Raw genomic sequence first — 19,355 nt, 5'->3', positions numbered from 1 at the left:
GCCCTCTCTCCCTTTCCCTGTCTCAGCCAGTCAGGGTGGGGAACTCCAGTGTGTGTGTCACAGACCGTCAGTGGGAACTGCTGGAGGTGAGCGGGAGGTGTGTAATAGAAACATCACAGGGCTGTGGTGCGTGGTCTGGTCTCATCTTCCTGATGCTCAGACCCTGCCCTGTAATCAGTGACCAGGAGTCCCAGGGGGCCTGTATCCTGTCTGTGGTCCACACAGTAAGCCAGCTGTATGGAACAATATACCCAATATACCTCACGACACCTGCACACTGACCAGAACACCACTAACCCCAGGCCTGAAGACTTTATGGGACAGAGAATGGGATGTACTGATGGGAATAAACACCTGGTCCTGACGGAGAATTTGATGCTTATGAGGGGAAGAAGTGCAGGGAGAAAAGCCCTCATCTAAACTAGAACGCTTCGTTAAGCAGATCTAGTACAGTATCAACACTTTATCAGGGTGTAGGCTAAATCACCAGTGTCACTGTTGCCCTCTACTGGTCTAAAATGGGAAAGGGGAAAAAGAACAGGGTCTATCAGCAGGAAAAACAGCTGACTAGTGAGGTTGACCCTGTGTGCAATAAGGTCTTAACAAACACTGTTTGTATCTATTCGACATCCCAATAGTTGATGACAGTGCTATTTGGTTTACACATAGAGAAGAGGGAGACTGTGTTGACAATACATCTGTGAGCTCAAACCCATGTAAACACCATGACAATACAGTACACATTCAACACCAACAGATGTGAATATATGACCAATTCAGACTATAGAGCTTTAACAAGAAGTGCTGTATCCAGGGACCACAGATGGATATTAACCATGTACCTGTATGTAGATAACTCTGGTGCAACACTGGTGTTGTTGTGAACGGTCCCTGACAAATAAACAAACACATAAATACTCACTCTGGCCTGTAGATTGGTAGCCAGTACACTAGCCGCCCCCCGATGACCAGGTGGTGAGCTGAGAAGTTTAACAGGTCAGTGAAGATGTCACTCAGGTGGTAGGCCATGGAAACAGGGACATGGCTGTCTCCAACGCTGGATGAAAGATAAACAAAGAGTCTGTTACTGCTGTGAAGATGCCTTTATAAACTGATTTAACATCATCTAAGAGGACTTTATATCTCTAGTGTATCTAGTGCTTGCTTGCAAGTTTTACAGGAGGTATTTTTCAAAACTGAGCAAATATACAAAGCACTACGCATGATATACAACACTGAGACTCAAGAGGAATCCGAAGACGTACTAGTCTTCAGACGGCTTTGCACTGTTTACACTGTCCTTCTGAGAGCCTGTTCTCCTGGTTGACTCCCGAATCCCATAGGGCGCTGAGAATTAAACAAACACACACAAAAATGAAAGATAAGAGATTTGAACAGAATTAAATCTGAACAAATCCCAAAGAATGTGGACATGCGTGCATGACTGTCCAGGAGAAATGACTGGATGGAGGACCCTAAATGGGAAGAGAACACACAGAGCTCTAGGATAAGAATGTACGGTCAGTGATGATGACGTCAAAGAGCACTCCGTCCCTCCAGATAGGCTTGGAGGCGTCAGACACCAGGACGTCCACATACAGCTTCTCTGAGCCATACTGACGCAGGTTGGCTCTGATGTTCTCATCTGGACCCCTCCACTTCTGGTTCTTACGACTCGCTTTGCCTGAAAAACAAACCAAAATACTATTATATAGCAATACACTGGGTTGTAATTAGGGCCGGGACGATATCAGTATCGCGATACTCGTTAGTATCGTGGCAAGGAAACAAAACACAAAGCGTATTTAACTTCATTAGGAAAACAGCCCAAATGTTGGAAACAGACACATTATGTTGTCATCCAGAGTCACATTTATTTATTTGCCAAGCTATAGCACACAATGTTTTACACACAGCAAGTGTAAAAGGACCAAAGAGTTTGATCTACTTCGTGTTTTATTTTATGCCATGGAAAAAAAATGATTGAGATACTGGTCTCATCCCGGTCCTAGTTGTAATCATGTCACGTATCAAGTATTTTAAAATATGATAGAAAGAGCATAATCAACATAATGTTCATCATATAAATGGATTGATAGAAAGAGCATAATCAACATAATGTTCATCATATAAATGGATTGATAGAAAGAGCAATATCAACATACTGTTCATCATATAAATGGATTAACTCACAAGATATTTAACTGGGTTCCAAAATAAGAGAAAGTAAACAAGGCCATTTCTAGGGTCTTACCTATCCCATGGATGGTGTTGTAATCAATATCTGTTCCACAGACATATGCACCAAAATGAGAGCATGCAACCAGGAGGCTACCTGAGAGAGAAAGAGAGAGAGAAAATATCCAATAAGCACAGACTAGCCTTGGGTTCAGCTAAGACGCAGTGTATTTCTGCAAGTGTCAGTTCAAAGACCAAAAGCAACTTTTCTCTTACCAGTCCCAACGAAGGGGTCATAGACCAGGTCGTGAGCTTTGACCCTGGCGTGGTTCGCCATGATAAAAGACAACCCAGCGTCCATACTGGTGTTACCTATGAAGTGCCTGTTTTTCACACTGTGAGAGCGAATCAACTCACGCTGGCCATCTGCAATCTAAGGAACATACAGTTGATAAGACAAGATCAAATATAGGCCTAGCTTTATCATTCTCAACCTAGTACCTGGCTTATACACGGGGGACTTGGGAAGACTTAAGGACATAGGCCTCATCATAAGTTTCACAAGAGGGAATACTTCGGGCAGATCAAAATGTGATTGGGAACCAAAGAAGGTTAACAACCACTGCGGAAAATAACATTCATGAGTTATAGTAATTACTCATTTGTATAATGACTTGGAAACGAAGGAGCACACAGCACACTGACTCACCCATCTCCCAAAGTAGATGTAGAGAGGCTCGTCTGGGATGTTGTTAGGGTCAGTTCCATAGTCCTCCAACAGACAGAAGATGTGTTTAGGGTTCTTCAGATTGACCCTTCCCTCGAATGAGAGATATTCCATTGCCTTGGGGAGGAAGACCACAGGGTAACTTGTCCAGGTGTCATGGTGCATACTGCATATCAGTGCCTGCCTTTAACACAATAGTGCAGTACAAAAGGTAGAGTAAGTCGACTTTGCTGGGTTCAATCTTAAGTACAAATTACTGGGACCAAGTCAAGTGTATCATACTCACATCTATCTTCTTAATTCTATCTTCGAACTCTAGAGTCTTGTTGAAAGTGTAGACATTGATTTTGTATGTTGAGTCCTTCTGTAGGAAGGGTGACTGTTGGGAGGGGTAAAGTTACACACATTAGATACTCCACATGATTAGTTTACCCTCTATTTAGATGTAATGTAATTTTTCACAAACCATGTTCTCTGTTGGATATTTCAAGAGCGAGGTCCTGAGTTCACTGTGAGTTCTGCCATGACCCCACAGTTCAAATGCAGACCTAGGTGATAAACAAATAACCACAAAAAGGTCATTACAATTTACTGTGCTGCAGTACCCCTCTAGCACTTTTCATTGCAACTCCACTGTTGATCTGTCTCACTTACTTTGCACAAACAGTTCTGGCCATGATGCTGTTGACATCTTCCTCTGACAAGCCATTCAGGCGCCAGAATGGAGACTGGGGAAAATTATTACAGATTTTAGGTTGAGTAGCCTATGCATGGACACCTGATAATGGCCAAATCATCCCTTCATTGGTATGGCTATCAGGCTAATAATAAAAATAGACACTAACTTATTTTACCTTTTCTTTGAAGTTTTCACCTGGATCAAACGGTTTGCCCCTGAGGGACAGCAGCGCCCTAACCTCCTGTAATGTTACGACGGACAATAAATAAAATCAGAAAATTTCTATAGAATTCAAACATGACAGCTTGCAGCTAGTACTAGCCTAGCAAGCTAATGTATGGGGAGAAATGACATAATGAGACACCCAGATCTTTAGAGATGGAGATAAATAACACAACATTTACAGTTTGACAGAGAGGTACGACATTGGTATAATTTCTATGCATACCGGTAGCCTGAAGTCAACATTGTCCTGGGCCAGATGTATCAAATATTGTAGGCATGTTCTGCTACAGTGGATCGCCATGTTCGAGTTCCCACCCAAAATACATCCGGCCAGAAACCGCGTCCCCGCAAATAGTGGTTCCTGTCTGTTTCAAAAGAAATACCAGTTTACCAGCAATGATTGTGCATTAAATGCCTTTATTTTGGCAACGCAAAATTTAAATGTGTTTGTTTTAGTTTTGTCATTAACGTCCAAATAATTATGTGCTTATTATTCTGTATAGCTGCTACATAACTGCTTCATAAATGCGGGTGCATCATTTTACTGTAGAGAGAGATGATCCACCAACTAAACATATCCCAAAGGTAAGCCGCTTTACTTCAGAACATCGCTCACTGACAGTGCACCTGACACCTCCTCAACGATTGGATCAACATTTAGCTATTTGCATCATCACCACATTGTCATTGGCTACTTTGGATGCCCATCAGTGTTTTTCACTGCGGGTAGAAAAAGTATCGGATTCAGCACTGTTCTAATGTAAAGTTCCATAGCATGGAACAATGTTGCTAACAGACAAATGTTCCTCAGGTTATATCAGTGTTCGTGACAAGAAGTGTAAGGTACCTAAAATCAAATATCAGGACCAATGTCAGCTATTCATAACGGGTCGACACGGACAGAAGAAGAAAATCTCGGAATAAGCAATACATCGGCTTTGACATTGTAGCAGTGACACTTGTCACTTTATGGTATGTATGACACTTTCAGTTTACAGATGTGTGCTCACTTTGCATTCCTATATTTCTTGTACTGTGAAATTAATCTGTGTGCAAGATTCATTAAATGTTTTTCATTTATAAATCAATTTGGAACAGAGGCATCATAAAATCTGAGGGGGCACAAAGTATGTGAAGATGGTAGGGTCCCCTTCCTGAAGTTGGCGAATTTTCCATTTTTCAAACACCTGAAGGAGCTTTTTCTGCAATCTAGAGCCATAATCATTATGCTTAATTCTATGTAAAAAATATATGTTTATTTTTCTGCATATCTAAGCATACCTCTTGAGCTCTTTGTATCCTCCTGACTGGTGGTATTTTTTTTTAAAAGAAACTAAATATGCTTCTCTGCATCTCTGCTAAAATCTAGGTAAAATATTCAAAGGAGTGTGAGTCTTATTCAGTACATTTAGTAATTGCTAACTTTTCTAAAGTCTACCAACCTTGCCAGCAGGCATGCCAGCGAAGATAGTTAGACAAGCTAGCTACTCTTAACTTGATTGATAGCCTGAAATGGCTTCTTGGTAGATAGTTATGAGGTTGGGTGATTGGGAACCTATCTGGACTAGCTAAAGCCAACTTCATAACATTGCTAGGTGGCTAGTAGTTTTACAGATAAAAAACAAAAGATTTAACAAAAAAAGTAAATAATATACAGTACCAGTCAAAAGTTTTAGAACACCTACTCATTCAAGGGTTTTTCTTTATTTTTACTATTTTCTACATTGTAGAATAATAATGAAGACATCAAAACTATGAAATAACACATATGGAATCATGTAGTAACCAAAAAAGTGTTAAAGAAATCAACATATATTTTATATTTGAGATTCTTCAAAGTAGCCACCCTTTGCCTTGATGACAGGTTTGCACACTCTTGGCATTCTCTCAACCAGCTTCACCTGGAATGCTTTTCCAACAGTCTTGAAGGAGTTCCCACATATGCTGAGCACTTGTTGGCTGCTTTTCCTTCACTCTGCGGTCCAACTCATCCCAAACCATCTCAATTGGGTTGAGGTCGGGTGATTGTGGAGGCCAGGTCATCTGATGCAGCACTAAATCACACTCCTTGGTCAAATAGCCCTTACACAGCCTGGAGGTGTGTTTTGGGTCATTGTCCTGTGGAAAAACAAATTATAGTCTCACTAAGCACAAACCAGATGGGATGGCGTATCGCTGCAGAATGCTGTGGTAGCCATGCTGGTTAAGTGTGCCTTGAATTCTAAATAAATCACTGACAGTGTCACCAGCAAAGCACCCCCACACCACCACACCTCCTCCTCCATGCTTCAAGGTGGGAACCACACAAGCGGAGATCATCCGTTCACCTACTCTGCGTCTCACAAAGACACGGCGGTTGGAACCAAAAATCTCAAATTTGGACTCATCAGACCAAAGGACAGATTTCCACTGGTCTAATGTCCATTGCTCGTGTTTCTTGGCCCAAGCAAGTCTCTTCTTATTATTGTTGTCCTTTAGTAGTGGTTTCTTTGCAGCAATCGACCATGAAGGCCTGATTCACGCAGTCTCCTTTGAACAGTTGGTTGAGATGTGTCTGTTACTTGAACTCTGTGAAGCATTTATTTGGGCTGCAATCTGAGGTGCAGTTAACTCTAATGAACTTATCCTCTGCAGCAGAGGCAACTCTGGGTCTTCCTTTCCTGTGGCGGTCCTCATGAGAGCCAGTTTCATCATAGCGCTTCATGGTTTTTGCGACTGCACTTGAATACAGTTTCAAAGTTCTTGAAATGTTCTGTATTGACTGACCTTCATGTCTTAAAGTAATGATGGACTGGCATTTCTCTTTGTTTATTTGAGCTGTTCTTGCCATAATATGGACTTGGTCTTTTACCAAATAGGGCTATCTTCTGTATACCAATCCTACCTTGTCACAACACAACTGATTGGCTCAAACACATTAAGAAATAAATAAATTCCACAAATTAACTTTTAACAAGGCACACCTGTTAATTGAAATGCATTCCAGGTGACTAACTCATGAAGCTGGTTGAGAGAATGCCAAGAGTGTGCAAAGCTGTCATCAAGGCAAAGGGTGGCTACTTTGAAGAATCTCAAATATAAAATATATTTAGATTTTTTTCGTTAGCACATGATTCCATATGTGTTATTTCATAGTTTTGATGTCTTCACTATTATTCTACAATGTAAAAAATAGTACAAATAAAAACTCTTGAATGAGTAGGTGTGTCCAAACTTTTGACTGGTACTGTATATCTTTATAATTTTTACAGGACAAATCTGAGGGTGCACGTGCCCCTGTGCCCCCAATGGGCATAACACCTCTGATCTGGAAGAACTCTCACCTTCATCAGTGCATTAGTAGGATGATGACGTGTTATTATAACTTTATTATAACTAATATAGTTTATCATAACTTTATTCAGGGTGTAATTAAGGGTTTAAATAGGCTATTTCTGAGCATTCATTTGTGTCTTTATAAATTAGAAATAGGCCTAGGCTACTATTACACAGACATGTAATTGTGCTCTCAACAGTTGTTCATTGAAACTTTTATTACAGCCACAGAAAATGAACTATGCCTAAAAGTGGACGGATCACTTAATACGTACAAGAAACCTGAGACACCACCATGGAGAACAACGATGCACCCGTCGAGTTTAACGATGACAGGACAGTGTGTGTGGCGTCAGTGAAAGGGTTAAAGGAGAACTGGCAGAGATGGTCCAACAAGCATCAGGAGTACCAGAAACACAACCCCTTCAGTAACGACCGGGGGGCTATGATGAGTGTGACTTTCCAGCAGCAGGGTCTCCAGCGGGACCAGGACGGCTACGGGAGGCCCCTGGAGGGCTCCTTGACAGAGCAGAGGGGCCGGGACGCCCACGTCCACATCAGCCGAGAGGTGGAGGAGCTCTGCCAGGCGATCAGGGACATCGGGGAGAGCCGTGGCGGTGGGGACGAAGGTGGCGGGGAGAGACCTGTGGTGACGGTGGAGTTTGGGAAGCTGTTTGAGCACTATGTGAACATCTCCAACAAGGTGGTGGGGATCCTGCTGAGGGCCAGAAAACAAGGCCTGATCAGCTTTGAAGGGGAGATGCTGTGGCAGGGGCAGGATGACAAGGTCCTCATCACACTGCTACAGTGACCAGGATGAGATGACAGGGTTGTCATTATGCTGCTTCTGTGACCAGGATGAGGCAGCAGACTGACCAGACAGTAACCAAGGCCCTGTCCAGAAACATCCCCTAGCCCTCTAGTCACTAGGCACTCGTGTAGTTCTGAAAGGATTGGATAGGTCTAAGCAATATGGTGAAAATTACATTAGATAGCAAGGTGCAGCTACAACACCTATCCAATTATTTTATATTTACACCTGCACCTAGTAGGGGTAGTTGTTTCTGGACAGGGCCCAAGAGAACCAACATGTGGCAGCAGTGACACACAATATGGTGCTGTAGGATTAACCTGATCCTATTGGCCTGAATGGACTTTGCGTTGCATTCCCAGTTACACCACACCGCTACACTGTAATCTACATAGCGTTTACAATGTTCCTTAGCAACCTTTGGAATTAGACACAGAGGAAAGGTGTACTTTTTAGGGCACAAATACAACACACTGACACAGTAGGGTTGTTAGAAATGCTGGAAGTAGGCTATGAAACCACATACACAGTTGAGAATGTAACAAAATGTATCACAATTGTATATACATTCTGGAGAAATAGCACATCACTTTTTGGTCCACTGGCATTTGTGTAATTTACACTGTACAATCTAACAAGAGCTGTTTGAAGAATGCTTTTGCAGCTACTTGCACTCATATCACAATATGATTAAATGTACTGTAACACTTTACTCATTTTATTTATTATTTTTTTGTCACCAACTAATATACTGTATTCCACACACATGTTTACAAAGCAAAGCACTGATATCTTTCAATAAAGTCTTCCAACAGATCACCAAAAATGACTGTTGAGTCATGATCAATTCCATTAGTATGATGGGTAACACTTTATTTAAAGCCTGCATAACATATACTTTTTATAAGGCATTATAAAGGGTCATAAATGGTTATATCAAGTCATAAAGACTTATAACAGCATACTTTACATTAAGTGTTACTGAATTATGTTTCCCATTAATGACAGAGCAGGAAGGAAATGTGATACCCTAGTGGAGGCAGCAATGAATAATTGATTTAACCTAACCATGTACAACCATTATATACATACATGTTGAGATTATTTTACAGCGACACGTCAACCAATAAATACAAACACATGAAGCTCTCCATTTCATGCCGCAGCATACACTCAACATACATTACTTCATTGAGTGTTCCATCGGGCTGCAGTGCATAACAAAAAATTAAGAATCACTCTTCAACATTCATAATCAAATAACACAGTTAATGTAGTGTATTGTGTTAAAAGAATGTGTGACTCAAGAAACAATTGTTTATGGATGACTGAGCTCCTACTATTATGTATCTTGATGAATTAGTAATGTAGGTATTCAGTGCATATATTAAACCTCCACACTCCAGGGTATACTTACATTGGACTCTTTGTATAGACTGACCGTATATATGATTATTTATTACCATTCATGCAAAACAGTTGCTTTTCTGACCACTTGACTGGGGCCTAAAAAAGCTCATACTTCTCATTACGTGTGTCTGCTTTCAGTTATTATACCTCATAATACGGGATCCTGTTGACAGTGACTACATTGCGAATGGCACCTTATTCCCTATATATTGCACTACTTTTGAGCCCTATGGGAAAAGGGTGCCCTTTGGGATGCAAGCCAGTGGCACAATGCACATGCATTAGTCATCTTTATCAAAGGTATCCTGCAATGAGACTTACAGTATGTTTCCCAGTCCCAATCCATCCCATTCACTTACCACTCTCAGGTCTCCTGGTTATGATCACTTAGGAATGCCTTTACGTTACTAATCGTTCTTTACATTAATAATGTAGCCTATACACAAACATGTATATTTGTATCACTTTTGATATCTTTCTTTACCAAGGGAAAAATGACCCCAAAATCATTCCAGTCATTACCATTTTATTTTCTGTGCCCAAAAAAAAAATGTGTAGCTATTGCCCATTTTAATAAGTCTATAAAATAACAAGGAAGGAAAATATACTTGGCTTCATTTCTGATTAGGCTGTTCAGCTTGATACTATAATTAAAAACCTCAGTTGAGTTGATTTGTACCATCATCACTAGTCTCACCGTAACCTGCTAGGGAGTTCAGTACACTCACACAGAGAACCACAGAGGGAGACCAGACCAGTCCTGACCTGCTCACTTCACTACCAGTAAGGTAACCCAGTCTCTCACTGGACCAGCCTAGACTGCAACCCACCACTCAGTTGGTCTCTCCCTTAGAGTTCAGCTGCTGAATCAACTGGTCTGCCTGCAGGAGACAAACACACATAGTACAGGAATAAATAAACGACAATTCATGGCTTCTTCATGGCTTTATGATGTCTGAATTGCCAGTCCATTGTCACGCTCATGTAGTGTATCTAAAGGTAGAAAAACAAAGGCTCTTGCATGAGGTGAGAGCCTGCTAACCAACCTGTTGGGAATAGACTGATATGGGTGAGTGTCCCTGACATACTGTAAAGATGGCCATCCTTTAACTTGGGAAGACCCATATACACCGAAGGCAGACCCAGGTAAAAACAGGTTTCCTTGTCCGGTGTATTTGGGGCTTTAGTCACCTTCCGTCGTCTCATCCCAACAGATTTCCCCAGCCCAGTAGTCTCCACAGGGAGTTAATTGTCCATGAAAGCTTGCAGTGATAATGCAGAGAGATCAGTGTTGGCTGACTGACTCTTAACAGATGACAACACAACAGCCAGAGTGACAGAGAAAATAGCTGTTAGAAGAGAGGAACAATGGAGCTGTTCATCAGCTGCCAGACTAGAGTGTCTACCTCCATGTTTAAAAATAGAGCCCTCTTTCCCAAACACCATGCTAAAAAGTTACTCCGACAAGTCTAAATGAGTGGAGTTGATGTGTTGGTGTTCAGGTGCTGTCAAGGAAGCAAGGCCAGGAAAATGACTTTTCTTTCCCAACTTTGGTACTGTAATAACACAGAACTTAATAGGTGGATAATATTACCACAGAACAGACACAATGTGGGGTAAATAGTGAAACATTTATCACACAAATTCTGTCAGTTAGCTAATGTACTACAATGGCCATTTGAAAGGGGCTTACCGTGACAAACCAATAGGAGTTGGGTCTGTAGAAGAGGCGGGACATGAAGCCCATCTGACTGGCGGGTGCCAACACATGGAGGTGCAGGTGAGAGACAGAACAGAATGGGGGCCAGTGGAAGCCAAACCTGTAGACAGAAGCAGACAATAATGTTTAGTTTTTTGTCTCTGCATGATCTGCTGTGACAACAGCAGCATGTTCAAAATGCTAAAATCTACAGAATGCTGAATGCGATTTGCCGTTGTATGTAATTTCATTGAGCCAAACCTATCAACTATGCATGCATAGCAAATACGGTCTCAGTTGAAATAAATTTGGCCTATACAATTGGAGCCACTTGTTAAAAGGGCCGGGACGATACCAGTATTGCGACACTCGTTAGTATCGTGGCAAAGAAACAAAAACACAAAGTGTATTTCACTTATTTAGGAAAACAGCCCTAATGTTGTAAACAGACATCATTATGTTGTCATCTAGTCATATTTGTTCATTCTTCAAGCTATATCACACAATATTTTAAATACAGCAGGTTTTTAAAGGACCAACGAGTTTGGTCTGCTTTGGAATTAGTTTTTTGCCATGGAAAACATATCTTGATACTGGTATTGTCACAGCCCTAATAATATCTGAAGATTGAGAAACGCTCCTTCATTTGAATCATGTGACATTGGCTGGAGTGAATGTTGGTCATCATACCTGATATCGCTGAGGTCTAAGACATTGTTCTTCTTAAGGATCTCCATCCCTGTCTCCACCATCTTTTTTACTGATTACAGACACAGCAGAATAATCAGTCCACACACACACACACACACACACACACGCCACTTAAAACTGGACTTTAAAGTTGCATACCTAATGACACATGCTCTTTACTGAGTGATTTACAGTTTCCAACATGTCTCGTGGGCACAACCAGGTAGTGATGAGGAGCTCCAGGCTTGATGTCCCTGAAGCACGAGACCTCCTCGTCCTGTCAAGCAACACAAAGACATGGGGTGGTCACTAGCTGGTTTAACTAGGACGTCCGTCACAATCAGCATTGTTTTCAGTTTGGAAGCTAACCTGCCTAAAAACGGCATTTTTGGGATCAATAATGTATATTGTTTCCACATAGCTATGGAAATATGATCATGGAACAAAGGGGATAATGGATTAGCTCAAATGAGATGTCATTATCTGTCAGTGGTCATCATCGTCGCTGTTTTCTGACAACGTAGCCTAGCTAGCTAGTTTGTTTAGTGTCAATAATTCACTCATACTTACAACATGAAGAAGCTCCGTGCCCATCTCATTGTTGACAACCTTGCAGAATATGCATTTCTTGTCGTATCCTTCGCCTCGATCTACGTTTGTTTTAGAAATATAAACATTTGAAGGTTCTGACCCCTCGTTGGTTGCCATGTTTATTGGTCGTTACAACAGCTACAAAGTGATAAACCCCGCCTATTTCTACAATTTCTTTTCATAAAATGCGATTTTAAACCTAACCTTATGCCTAGCCAATTTTGACTTTGTGGCTGTGGGAACTAGTGGAAACCATATTGTCGGTGAGACTGGGACCTGTCATCAACGAAGGAATACAAGTGGATCAAGTGGTTATCGTCGTCGAGTCGAAGGGAAAAGCAAACAATTACCGAACTTGGCAGTACGCACTAATGACCAGCTGATGGCGGCAATGAAACCATTCCCTCACTGAATCAGTCTAGATAAGATGTTTACATTTTAGTCATTAGCAGATCGGCTTTTCTATTTTCTGCCACTTCTTCAACATTTATAAGTCAATGCAACGGTTATATTGCATTGTTGTGTTTGCCCAAATTATTTAAAGATGGGATTTTGTAAGCCATTTTCGTGAAATTTGAATGATCCCTATCAATGTGCTGCAGCAGCGGCCAGACCTAGGAAAGAACTATACAGATTAACTTCTTTCTTTTTCATTCTGACTCATGGCTGCAACTTTGAACTGGTCATAGCCTTTAGCTTAGTTTATCTAACTCCTCTTTACTATTTACAGTAATACAGATTCATTAAACAAACATCCTTTCTTTGACAGTACAACAAGATGTAAATAAATGCCGTGACATTTTATAATTTCTTTCAAAGCCAATACTTGTACAATTACTTATGTGTGATTACTGAGGTGGCCTTAGGCTACCTATTGCTAGCTTCATTTCAACATTCAGAAAGGACTGGGTAATCTAGCATGATATTTCAAACTACTGGGTTAATCTAAAACATTTAATATGTCCTTTTGTTATCGTAAATCTTGCTTTTATATTGTTTTTAATGAGATTAATATTAGTATTACTATTTCAGGCAATGATGCTTATTGAGTTTATAGCAATCAGTCACATAATCACACAGGTTTAAATAACTTTTTTGTCACCTGGAAATACAGGATTTTAATAAGGAACCATTAACAGTGCCAGCACTGTACAGCACACATACAGAAAAACATACATCATTGCAGACTCAACACAGAACAGAACAGAACAAAGCAGACAAAACACAATACTTCCCTGGATAACATTTCTTTCAATATATCTATATATACTTTTATAGCAAATATAAAAAAACATCAAGGGAATGTGAAAAAGACGCCAAATTAAACAATTGGTCTATCTTATATTCAAATTTCATATTCTCTTTTAGAAATGCAAGAGAACATTTAACATGGGATTTAAACCCATACCTTTAGTACAAACCATTAGAGGCCACAGGTGAATGGACTTGCAGGTATTTCTAAAGGTTTTATTTCCACAGGTGCTTTTAGCAGCTCTAAGAGACAGTACTCTGCCTGAGTAGTTGTGTGTGGACCTGAATGTTGTGTGTGTGAGGAATCCCTCGTGGGCATCTGATGTTATACCCTTGTAACACAGACAAATAAATAAATACAAAATAGTAGTCTAAATTAGTTGGGTCGTTCAGTAGTGTGTTCATCTTAGCCTCTATAAAGTTTAAAGCTTATGATGGAATTGTAATGAGAATAGGATCTTACTCTAAAATGGGCTTTGGTTTGTAAATGCTGTCCATAACAAAGGATTGATGGAGGGTTTAAAGCGTAGATGTCTAGAACCAGTTGTAATGCTGGTATTGGACAGAGCTTGTTCAGTAGCAGGTATTGAGCAGCAAACAGTAGGACCCTGTAAAACAGCCTGTCTATCTCTCACCATACAGTCCTCAGTTAACCAGGCAAAACACAGATAAAACCTGAGTTAATGCTGGTATAATAGGTTACGCACTGGTAAAACCAGCCTAAAAGTCACTAGACCAGGTTATACATAGGTCAAACCCAGGGGAGATAGACTGTACCAACCGCAGTACTGCCTTGATTGCAGCACACAGGATCCCCATTATTTTTTATATATCAGTTAAGAACAAATTCTTATTTACAATGACGGCCTACCCCGGACGTCGCTGGGCCAATTGTGTGCCACCCTATGGGACTCACAATCACAGCCATATTGTGATACAGCCTGGAATCAAACCAGGGTCTGTAGTGACGCCTCTAGCACTGAGATGCAGTGCCTTAGACCGCTGCGCCACTCGGGAGCCCAAATTATATTGAATGGGAAGATGGCAATCTTCATGGTCAATCTTCGTGTAAATAAAATCACAAAAAAAACAAAAAATGGTACTAATAATTGCTTATATTACACCATATGTATGTGCTTGAATCGATTATTTTAAAATCGCACACAGAAGAAGTTATTACATTTACATTTTAGTCATTTAGCAGACGCTCTTATCCAGAGCGACTTACAGTTAGTGAGTGCATACATTTTTCATACTGGCCCCCCGTGGGAATTGAACCCACAACCCTGGCGTTACAAGCACTATGCTCTACCAACTGAGCTACAGGACATTACCCCATTCTGCCTTTAAAGTGAAATACTCAATGAGAGGGGGCAGTACTGAGCTAGCCTGCAACGTCACTTCCTGGAGTAGCTCAAACTAAGCATGTTATGCCTACGTAATTCTCCCACATGAGACGCCATCATAACAGACTTCCTTGGCTTCAAATGCACTATTGAGTTTTCACATAGGAATTACATTTTACATTTGAGTCATTTAGCAGACGCTCTTATCCAGAGCGACTTACAGTTAGTGAGTGCATACATTTTTCATACTGGCCCCCCGTGGGAATCGAACCCACAACCCTGGCATTGCAATCGCCATGCTCTACCAACTGAGCTACAGGAGGCTACAATGACTGGTGTCACATGATTGATGGCTTTGTCCATTCATATACAATCACTGGATAAACCAAGCTTATTGTACTAGGCTTACTGTACTCTAACCGCTTGAACACAGGCTAAACCTCACTGAACACAAGTAAAGCCATGTTGTAAACCATAGATAGATAGACATGGCTCTGGCTTTTCTCTCTCTCTCTTTTCCGCTTCTGAGTCTCTCAGTGTCTCGCTCTGTTCACTGGACAGTCCAGACCTCCAGGTCCTGCACTCTGAAGTCTTGCTGGGTGGACAGGGGCTGGTTGTTGAAGGTGTGACAGGCGTAGCTGGCACCGTGGTACAGATCAGCATCCAGCCACAGGCCAAAACGCCCCCTAGAGGTCAACAAGAGAAACATATATCAGACCAGAGCCAAAGGATGCGGTTTAGCCTATCTGATCTGTAGACATCAATGAGTTTGTGGAAGCTAACTAGATTTACTTTTAGATGATAATGGGTTAGGTATTTCTGATAAAGGAAATTCTGAACACTTACCCTCCTCCACCAATCTGTAGAGAGTCCATATGGCCCCTGATGAAGTACGAGTTCTCACCACTCCACCTGTATGCCTGTGTGAAGAGAGAGGTGTCAGATTAAAGCCACCCATCACAACCATCAGGCGAAAGATACTGTGACGTGGATCACAGCCTATTAACTACAAAGACAGAGGCTGTCTCTGAAATGACACCCTATTGCCTATAGTACAAAGGTAAGCTCTGGTCAAACGTAGAAGTGGACTATATAGTGAATAGGATGCCGTTTTGGACAAAGCCGTGCACACAACAGTATGCAGTGTTACCTTGAATTCAGGGTCGAAGCTGTAGACAAAAGTCTCTCCTGTTCCATAGCAACAGTCACTCACTCTGAAGGGATGGGAGGAGAAGGCACCAAACACCTGAGAGAGAGGAAAACAAACCTATTAGCATTTTACTGGGATGTAATAACAATGTAATAGCAGTACATGGATGTAATAGTATGTTAGATGTCAGTCATGTAGAACAGTGTGTTGTTGAGAGGTCTACCTTTTTTTCCATGTCTTTGATGACCAGAAGCACAGGACTATCGATTTGGGCCATTTGCCTGTACAGAGTCTTCAGGCTGGTGCCATGAATGGCTGTGCTGTAGACCAGATTCCATGGATACCCCTGTGTCCTTGCTGGCATGTGATTGGCTAGCTGTGGGTTTCAGAAACAGAGGATGATATGGAGGATGAGGAAAGGTCCCATTTAAACTCACATGTCAAAGCTGTGTAGTGCTGAGATGAGTATGTGCACTTTAATTGCCCGGAACAAAAAAAAAGTCCCATATTTAGCTTTGTACATATCAAACAAACCAAAGCACTAAGTTCCTCCCATGAGCTGGCAGTGTAGCATATATAGTGCTGTGAGATGATTGCTTTACTTTTACTTTACATGTACTACACTTCATTAGGTTTATTTGACAGGTACAAAGCACCTTCATCAACATTTCTGTAAATGTGCCAGAATTGACTGTTTTAGCCACAGTGTTTTGTTGTAGTGTAGTTTAACAGTAACTCACACTCTCGATGTGGTGGTCGTTGAGGAGCTGGCTGTGGTTTCTGAGAACAGGAAGGAAGTCCTCAGGTTCCTCGTCCTCAGAGCGGTTACTCTCCACTGAGCTGCACACACTCCGTCGACGCTTCACTGAATCCTTCACTGTGATGATCTGCAAGGAAATAACCACAAACTCTGTTAAGGGGAAAGTTCACCCAAATTACAAAATGACATACTGGTTATGTCCCCGATATTATAATTTTTCGCTTTCATGTTCAAATTATCTTAAAGTAACTTTATTAAGGTACACAATCAATTTCAGACACTTTGGGATGATTTGGACATGAAACCACATCTCTGTTAAAACACACTATTTTTCTCTCTGCTGTGAGTTTCTTAACCACACTGATATTGTAAAACATAAGGCTGAGTGCTTAACTGACTCAAACACAAACACACATAAAACATGAAATTACACCCACAATCAGTACTAGTGAGGGAGGGTGGGTGATAAAAGACTAAATACAATAATTTCTTCAACCCTTCTATCACCAAGAAATTAACATTTTTGCAGACAACCCTAAAACTACTCTTCACAGATTTAGGTCATACTAAAGGTGTGTTTCTAAAAATACGAACAAAAACAGCATACATACTAGTACATTATCTCACGCTAAACATGACAATTTACAAAAATCTGAGTATAGTTAGCAACCCACCTGTACATATGGCTCCATACATTTGTTTGCAAAGTAAAGCACCTTTATGTTCTCCTGCAGTGATCTCATGTTTACTAATATTCCTCTTAGTCTAACACAACTCATGTATACTAATAATGTAACACAGTAGCCTCAGTATATGATACTGTATGTACCACAGGCACAGGCAAGAGTGTGAACTGATTACCTGTATCCACCCATCAAATGCTCTCTCTTACTTCATTCAACTTCCATACCCCTAAATCTCATTGGCTGATAGCAGCCCTGCTTGTGGAAACCTTAGTTTTGTGTTCCAGATTCCTTTCTCGAAAAAGCAGGATGGCAGTTGCAGCGAACTGAATTACGGGAAGTATGCCCATATATGGGGTATTCACCAGGTTTGAGCTAACTGTCAAAATAGGTCATGGTTTTACTCATGGCAGTGAGCCAACAATTCTGTAGCCTGGGTACTAGTCTGTGTTTGCTAACCTTCCACTCATTGTACTCCGTGCCATATGCCAAACATGTTTAGCATATGAGAATAAGTGGCAAGGAGTAGAATGTTAGGAGAAGAAGACTGGTACCAAAATGGCTAACAAAATGGCTAACAAATCTGTGCCTTGCAGCAACAATAGTTCATAGATATTTCATCACAACAAACCTAACCTGGATAAATAAATGTCAAATAAAAATAGTTTCAAACTTGCTTAAATCTATTATTTAATATGTGTATAATTTGTCTAATCCATTCTTTATAACGTGAAACTGCTCTCATTGCATTAGAGATAGAGGTGGTTGAATGGAATGCCACATCTTTAGATCCTTGAGTCAGAACTCACCTCCCAGTTTTTGGCGGCAGGGGCAGCAGGGTCGTGGAATAACTTGTCAATCACAGCTAGCTTGTCGTTCTCCACTACCAGGTAGCTGGGATTCTTGCGGTGTCTAATGTTGTTGTCCTTGGTGTAGAGGTGGTCAACCCTGAGGAGGCAATCACATACAATTATATTATATTCACCAAAAAACCCCACACTCCTCTTCAATATGATTAAAACACAATCTAATCTAACAACCACAAGCCAGAAATCTTTAAACAAGCCTAAAGTGAACCAATTTCTGCATGGAAAAACAAGTATTTTAGCTTCTTCCCAGAAATAACTTTTACAGGAAAAAGCTAATTAAGGGTCCAACTATATGATTACAGCCCATTGGAATGCCACTATCAGATCATACGTAGCCTCTACTTGTGGCTCACCACCCACACGCATTTTGTCCGCATGAACAATAACAAGACCTGAAGCCTCATGCAGAAGAGGCTGGAGCTGAAGATGACACAGACCTAGCTATTCCCACGATCAAGAAAATCCCCAAAAGCTGCAATATCAAAATCCCTCCTATTGCCCTTGTTAAACTACATTTTTAACCTGGCAAAGAAAGGACAAGATTTGTCTACAAAACCCTTATTTCTCCAAATCAAGCGTCCAGGTTTGGTATCCATAGTAAGTATTGTGACTTACTCTTCAATGCTGTAAGCGACTCCCATGGTGAATAGTAGCTGGGGTAGAAAGGAGGTGCTGGAGGTGGAAAAGGAGGTGAAGAAGTCGGGATGACGTGGTAAAGATGAGAGCGGATGGTCTGGAGGCTCAGTACTTTAACAGCATGTCCACGCCGTCTCAGCCATCAGGCCTCTTATACTCCAGCGTTCCCTTAGGTAAGCCCCTTTCACCATAAAACCCTCCCTTAAGGTCCTTCAAGGCCGCCTGGCATGGAGGATTTCACAATGGCGTCAGATAGCCTCTGTGACACATTAACTTGACTTGCTATGCCTCTCTGGGCTGGATCTGGGTCAGTAAATGACCGTGTCAATTCCCTT

The 19,355-nt window shown here is 41.2% G+C and overlaps 4 protein-coding genes across 4 annotated transcripts in view; 1 reads left to right on the top strand and 3 right to left on the bottom strand.

Annotated features, from left to right (window-relative positions):
* LOC311139388 (tRNA (guanine(10)-N(2))-methyltransferase homolog) overlaps nucleotides 1-4,131 on the bottom strand; it is a 19,256-nt gene extending 15,125 nt beyond the window's left edge. Inside the window, exons 1-11 of the mRNA XM_084174257.1 lie at nucleotides 4,033-4,131; nucleotides 3,760-3,825; nucleotides 3,560-3,633; nucleotides 3,372-3,453; nucleotides 3,192-3,284; nucleotides 2,888-3,022; nucleotides 2,455-2,611; nucleotides 2,255-2,335; nucleotides 1,520-1,684; nucleotides 1,266-1,347; nucleotides 923-1,057 (exon numbers count right to left, since the gene is read on the bottom strand). Coding sequence (XP_084030383.1) covers nucleotides 923-1,057; nucleotides 1,266-1,347; nucleotides 1,520-1,684; nucleotides 2,255-2,335; nucleotides 2,455-2,611; nucleotides 2,888-3,022; nucleotides 3,192-3,284; nucleotides 3,372-3,453; nucleotides 3,560-3,633; nucleotides 3,760-3,825; nucleotides 4,033-4,110 — 1,148 coding nt within the window. The 5' untranslated portion in view covers nucleotides 4,111-4,131. The remainder of the gene's footprint in view (nucleotides 1-922; nucleotides 1,058-1,265; nucleotides 1,348-1,519; nucleotides 1,685-2,254; nucleotides 2,336-2,454; nucleotides 2,612-2,887; nucleotides 3,023-3,191; nucleotides 3,285-3,371; nucleotides 3,454-3,559; nucleotides 3,634-3,759; nucleotides 3,826-4,032) is intronic.
* Nucleotides 4,132-7,419: 3,288 nt separating this feature from the next.
* Nucleotides 7,420-7,935, top strand: LOC311139944 (actin-binding Rho-activating protein-like; the record flags this gene model as incomplete). The annotated part of the gene is made up of 1 exon (XM_084174941.1): nucleotides 7,420-7,935. The coding sequence occupies one exon, from the start codon at nucleotides 7,420-7,422 to the stop codon at nucleotides 7,933-7,935; it is 516 nt and encodes a 171-aa protein (XP_084031067.1).
* An 856-nt stretch (nucleotides 7,936-8,791) lies between these two features.
* On the bottom strand, nucleotides 8,792-12,612 carry LOC311139840 (adenosine 5'-monophosphoramidase HINT3-like). Its single transcript, XM_084174816.1, has 5 exons — nucleotides 12,305-12,612; nucleotides 11,894-12,011; nucleotides 11,735-11,804; nucleotides 11,039-11,165; nucleotides 8,792-10,226 (listed from the first exon to the last, which is right to left on the bottom strand). Exons 1-5 carry the CDS (start codon nucleotides 12,440-12,442, stop codon nucleotides 10,179-10,181), a joined length of 501 nt encoding a protein of 166 aa, XP_084030942.1. The 5' UTR covers nucleotides 12,443-12,612; the 3' UTR covers nucleotides 8,792-10,178.
* Nucleotides 12,613-14,673: 2,061 nt separating this feature from the next.
* LOC311140641 (nuclear receptor coactivator 7-like) lies at nucleotides 14,674-19,144 on the bottom strand. The gene is made up of 7 exons (XM_084175786.1): nucleotides 19,000-19,144; nucleotides 18,325-18,463; nucleotides 16,813-16,959; nucleotides 16,296-16,448; nucleotides 16,073-16,168; nucleotides 15,769-15,842; nucleotides 14,674-15,608 (listed from the first exon to the last, which is right to left on the bottom strand). Exons 1-7 carry the CDS (start codon nucleotides 19,023-19,025, stop codon nucleotides 15,473-15,475), a joined length of 771 nt encoding a protein of 256 aa, XP_084031912.1. The 5' UTR covers nucleotides 19,026-19,144; the 3' UTR covers nucleotides 14,674-15,472.
* Between the last annotated feature and the right edge of the window lie 211 nt (nucleotides 19,145-19,355).

This window comes from Coregonus lavaretus, assembly GCF_964263955.1.
Source record: "Coregonus lavaretus genome assembly, chromosome: 13".
NCBI classification, from domain to species: domain Eukaryota; kingdom Metazoa; phylum Chordata; class Actinopteri; order Salmoniformes; family Salmonidae; genus Coregonus; species Coregonus lavaretus.
The sequence above is the reverse complement of the archived record's forward strand: the minus strand, read 5'-3'. Positions and strand labels throughout refer to the sequence as shown.

What these genes read in the sequence shown, in the direction of transcription:
- LOC311139840 (XM_084174816.1), bottom strand. Translation starts at nt 12,442, where the DNA reads ATGGCAACCAACGAGGGGTCAGAACCTTCAAATGTTTATATTTCTAAA. An exon ending in GCACGGAGCTTCTTCATGTT is followed by an intron (nt 12,012 to 12,304) that starts GTAAGTATGAGT and finishes GTTGCTTGACAG; the next exon opens with GACGAGGAGGTCTCGTGCTT. An exon ending in TAAAGAGCATGTGTCATTAG is followed by an intron (nt 11,805 to 11,893) that starts GTATGCAACTTT and finishes GTCTGTAATCAG; the next exon opens with TAAAAAAGATGGTGGAGACA.
- LOC311140641 (XM_084175786.1), bottom strand. Translation starts at nt 19,025, where the DNA reads ATGGGAGTCGCTTACAGCATTGAAGA. An exon ending in ACGACCACCACATCGAGAGT is followed by an intron (nt 16,449 to 16,812) that starts GTGAGTTACTGT and finishes TGAAACCCACAG; the next exon opens with CTAGCCAATCACATGCCAGC. An exon ending in TCAAAGACATGGAAAAAAAG is followed by an intron (nt 16,169 to 16,295) that starts GTAGACCTCTCA and finishes CCTCTCTCTCAG; the next exon opens with GTGTTTGGTGCCTTCTCCTC.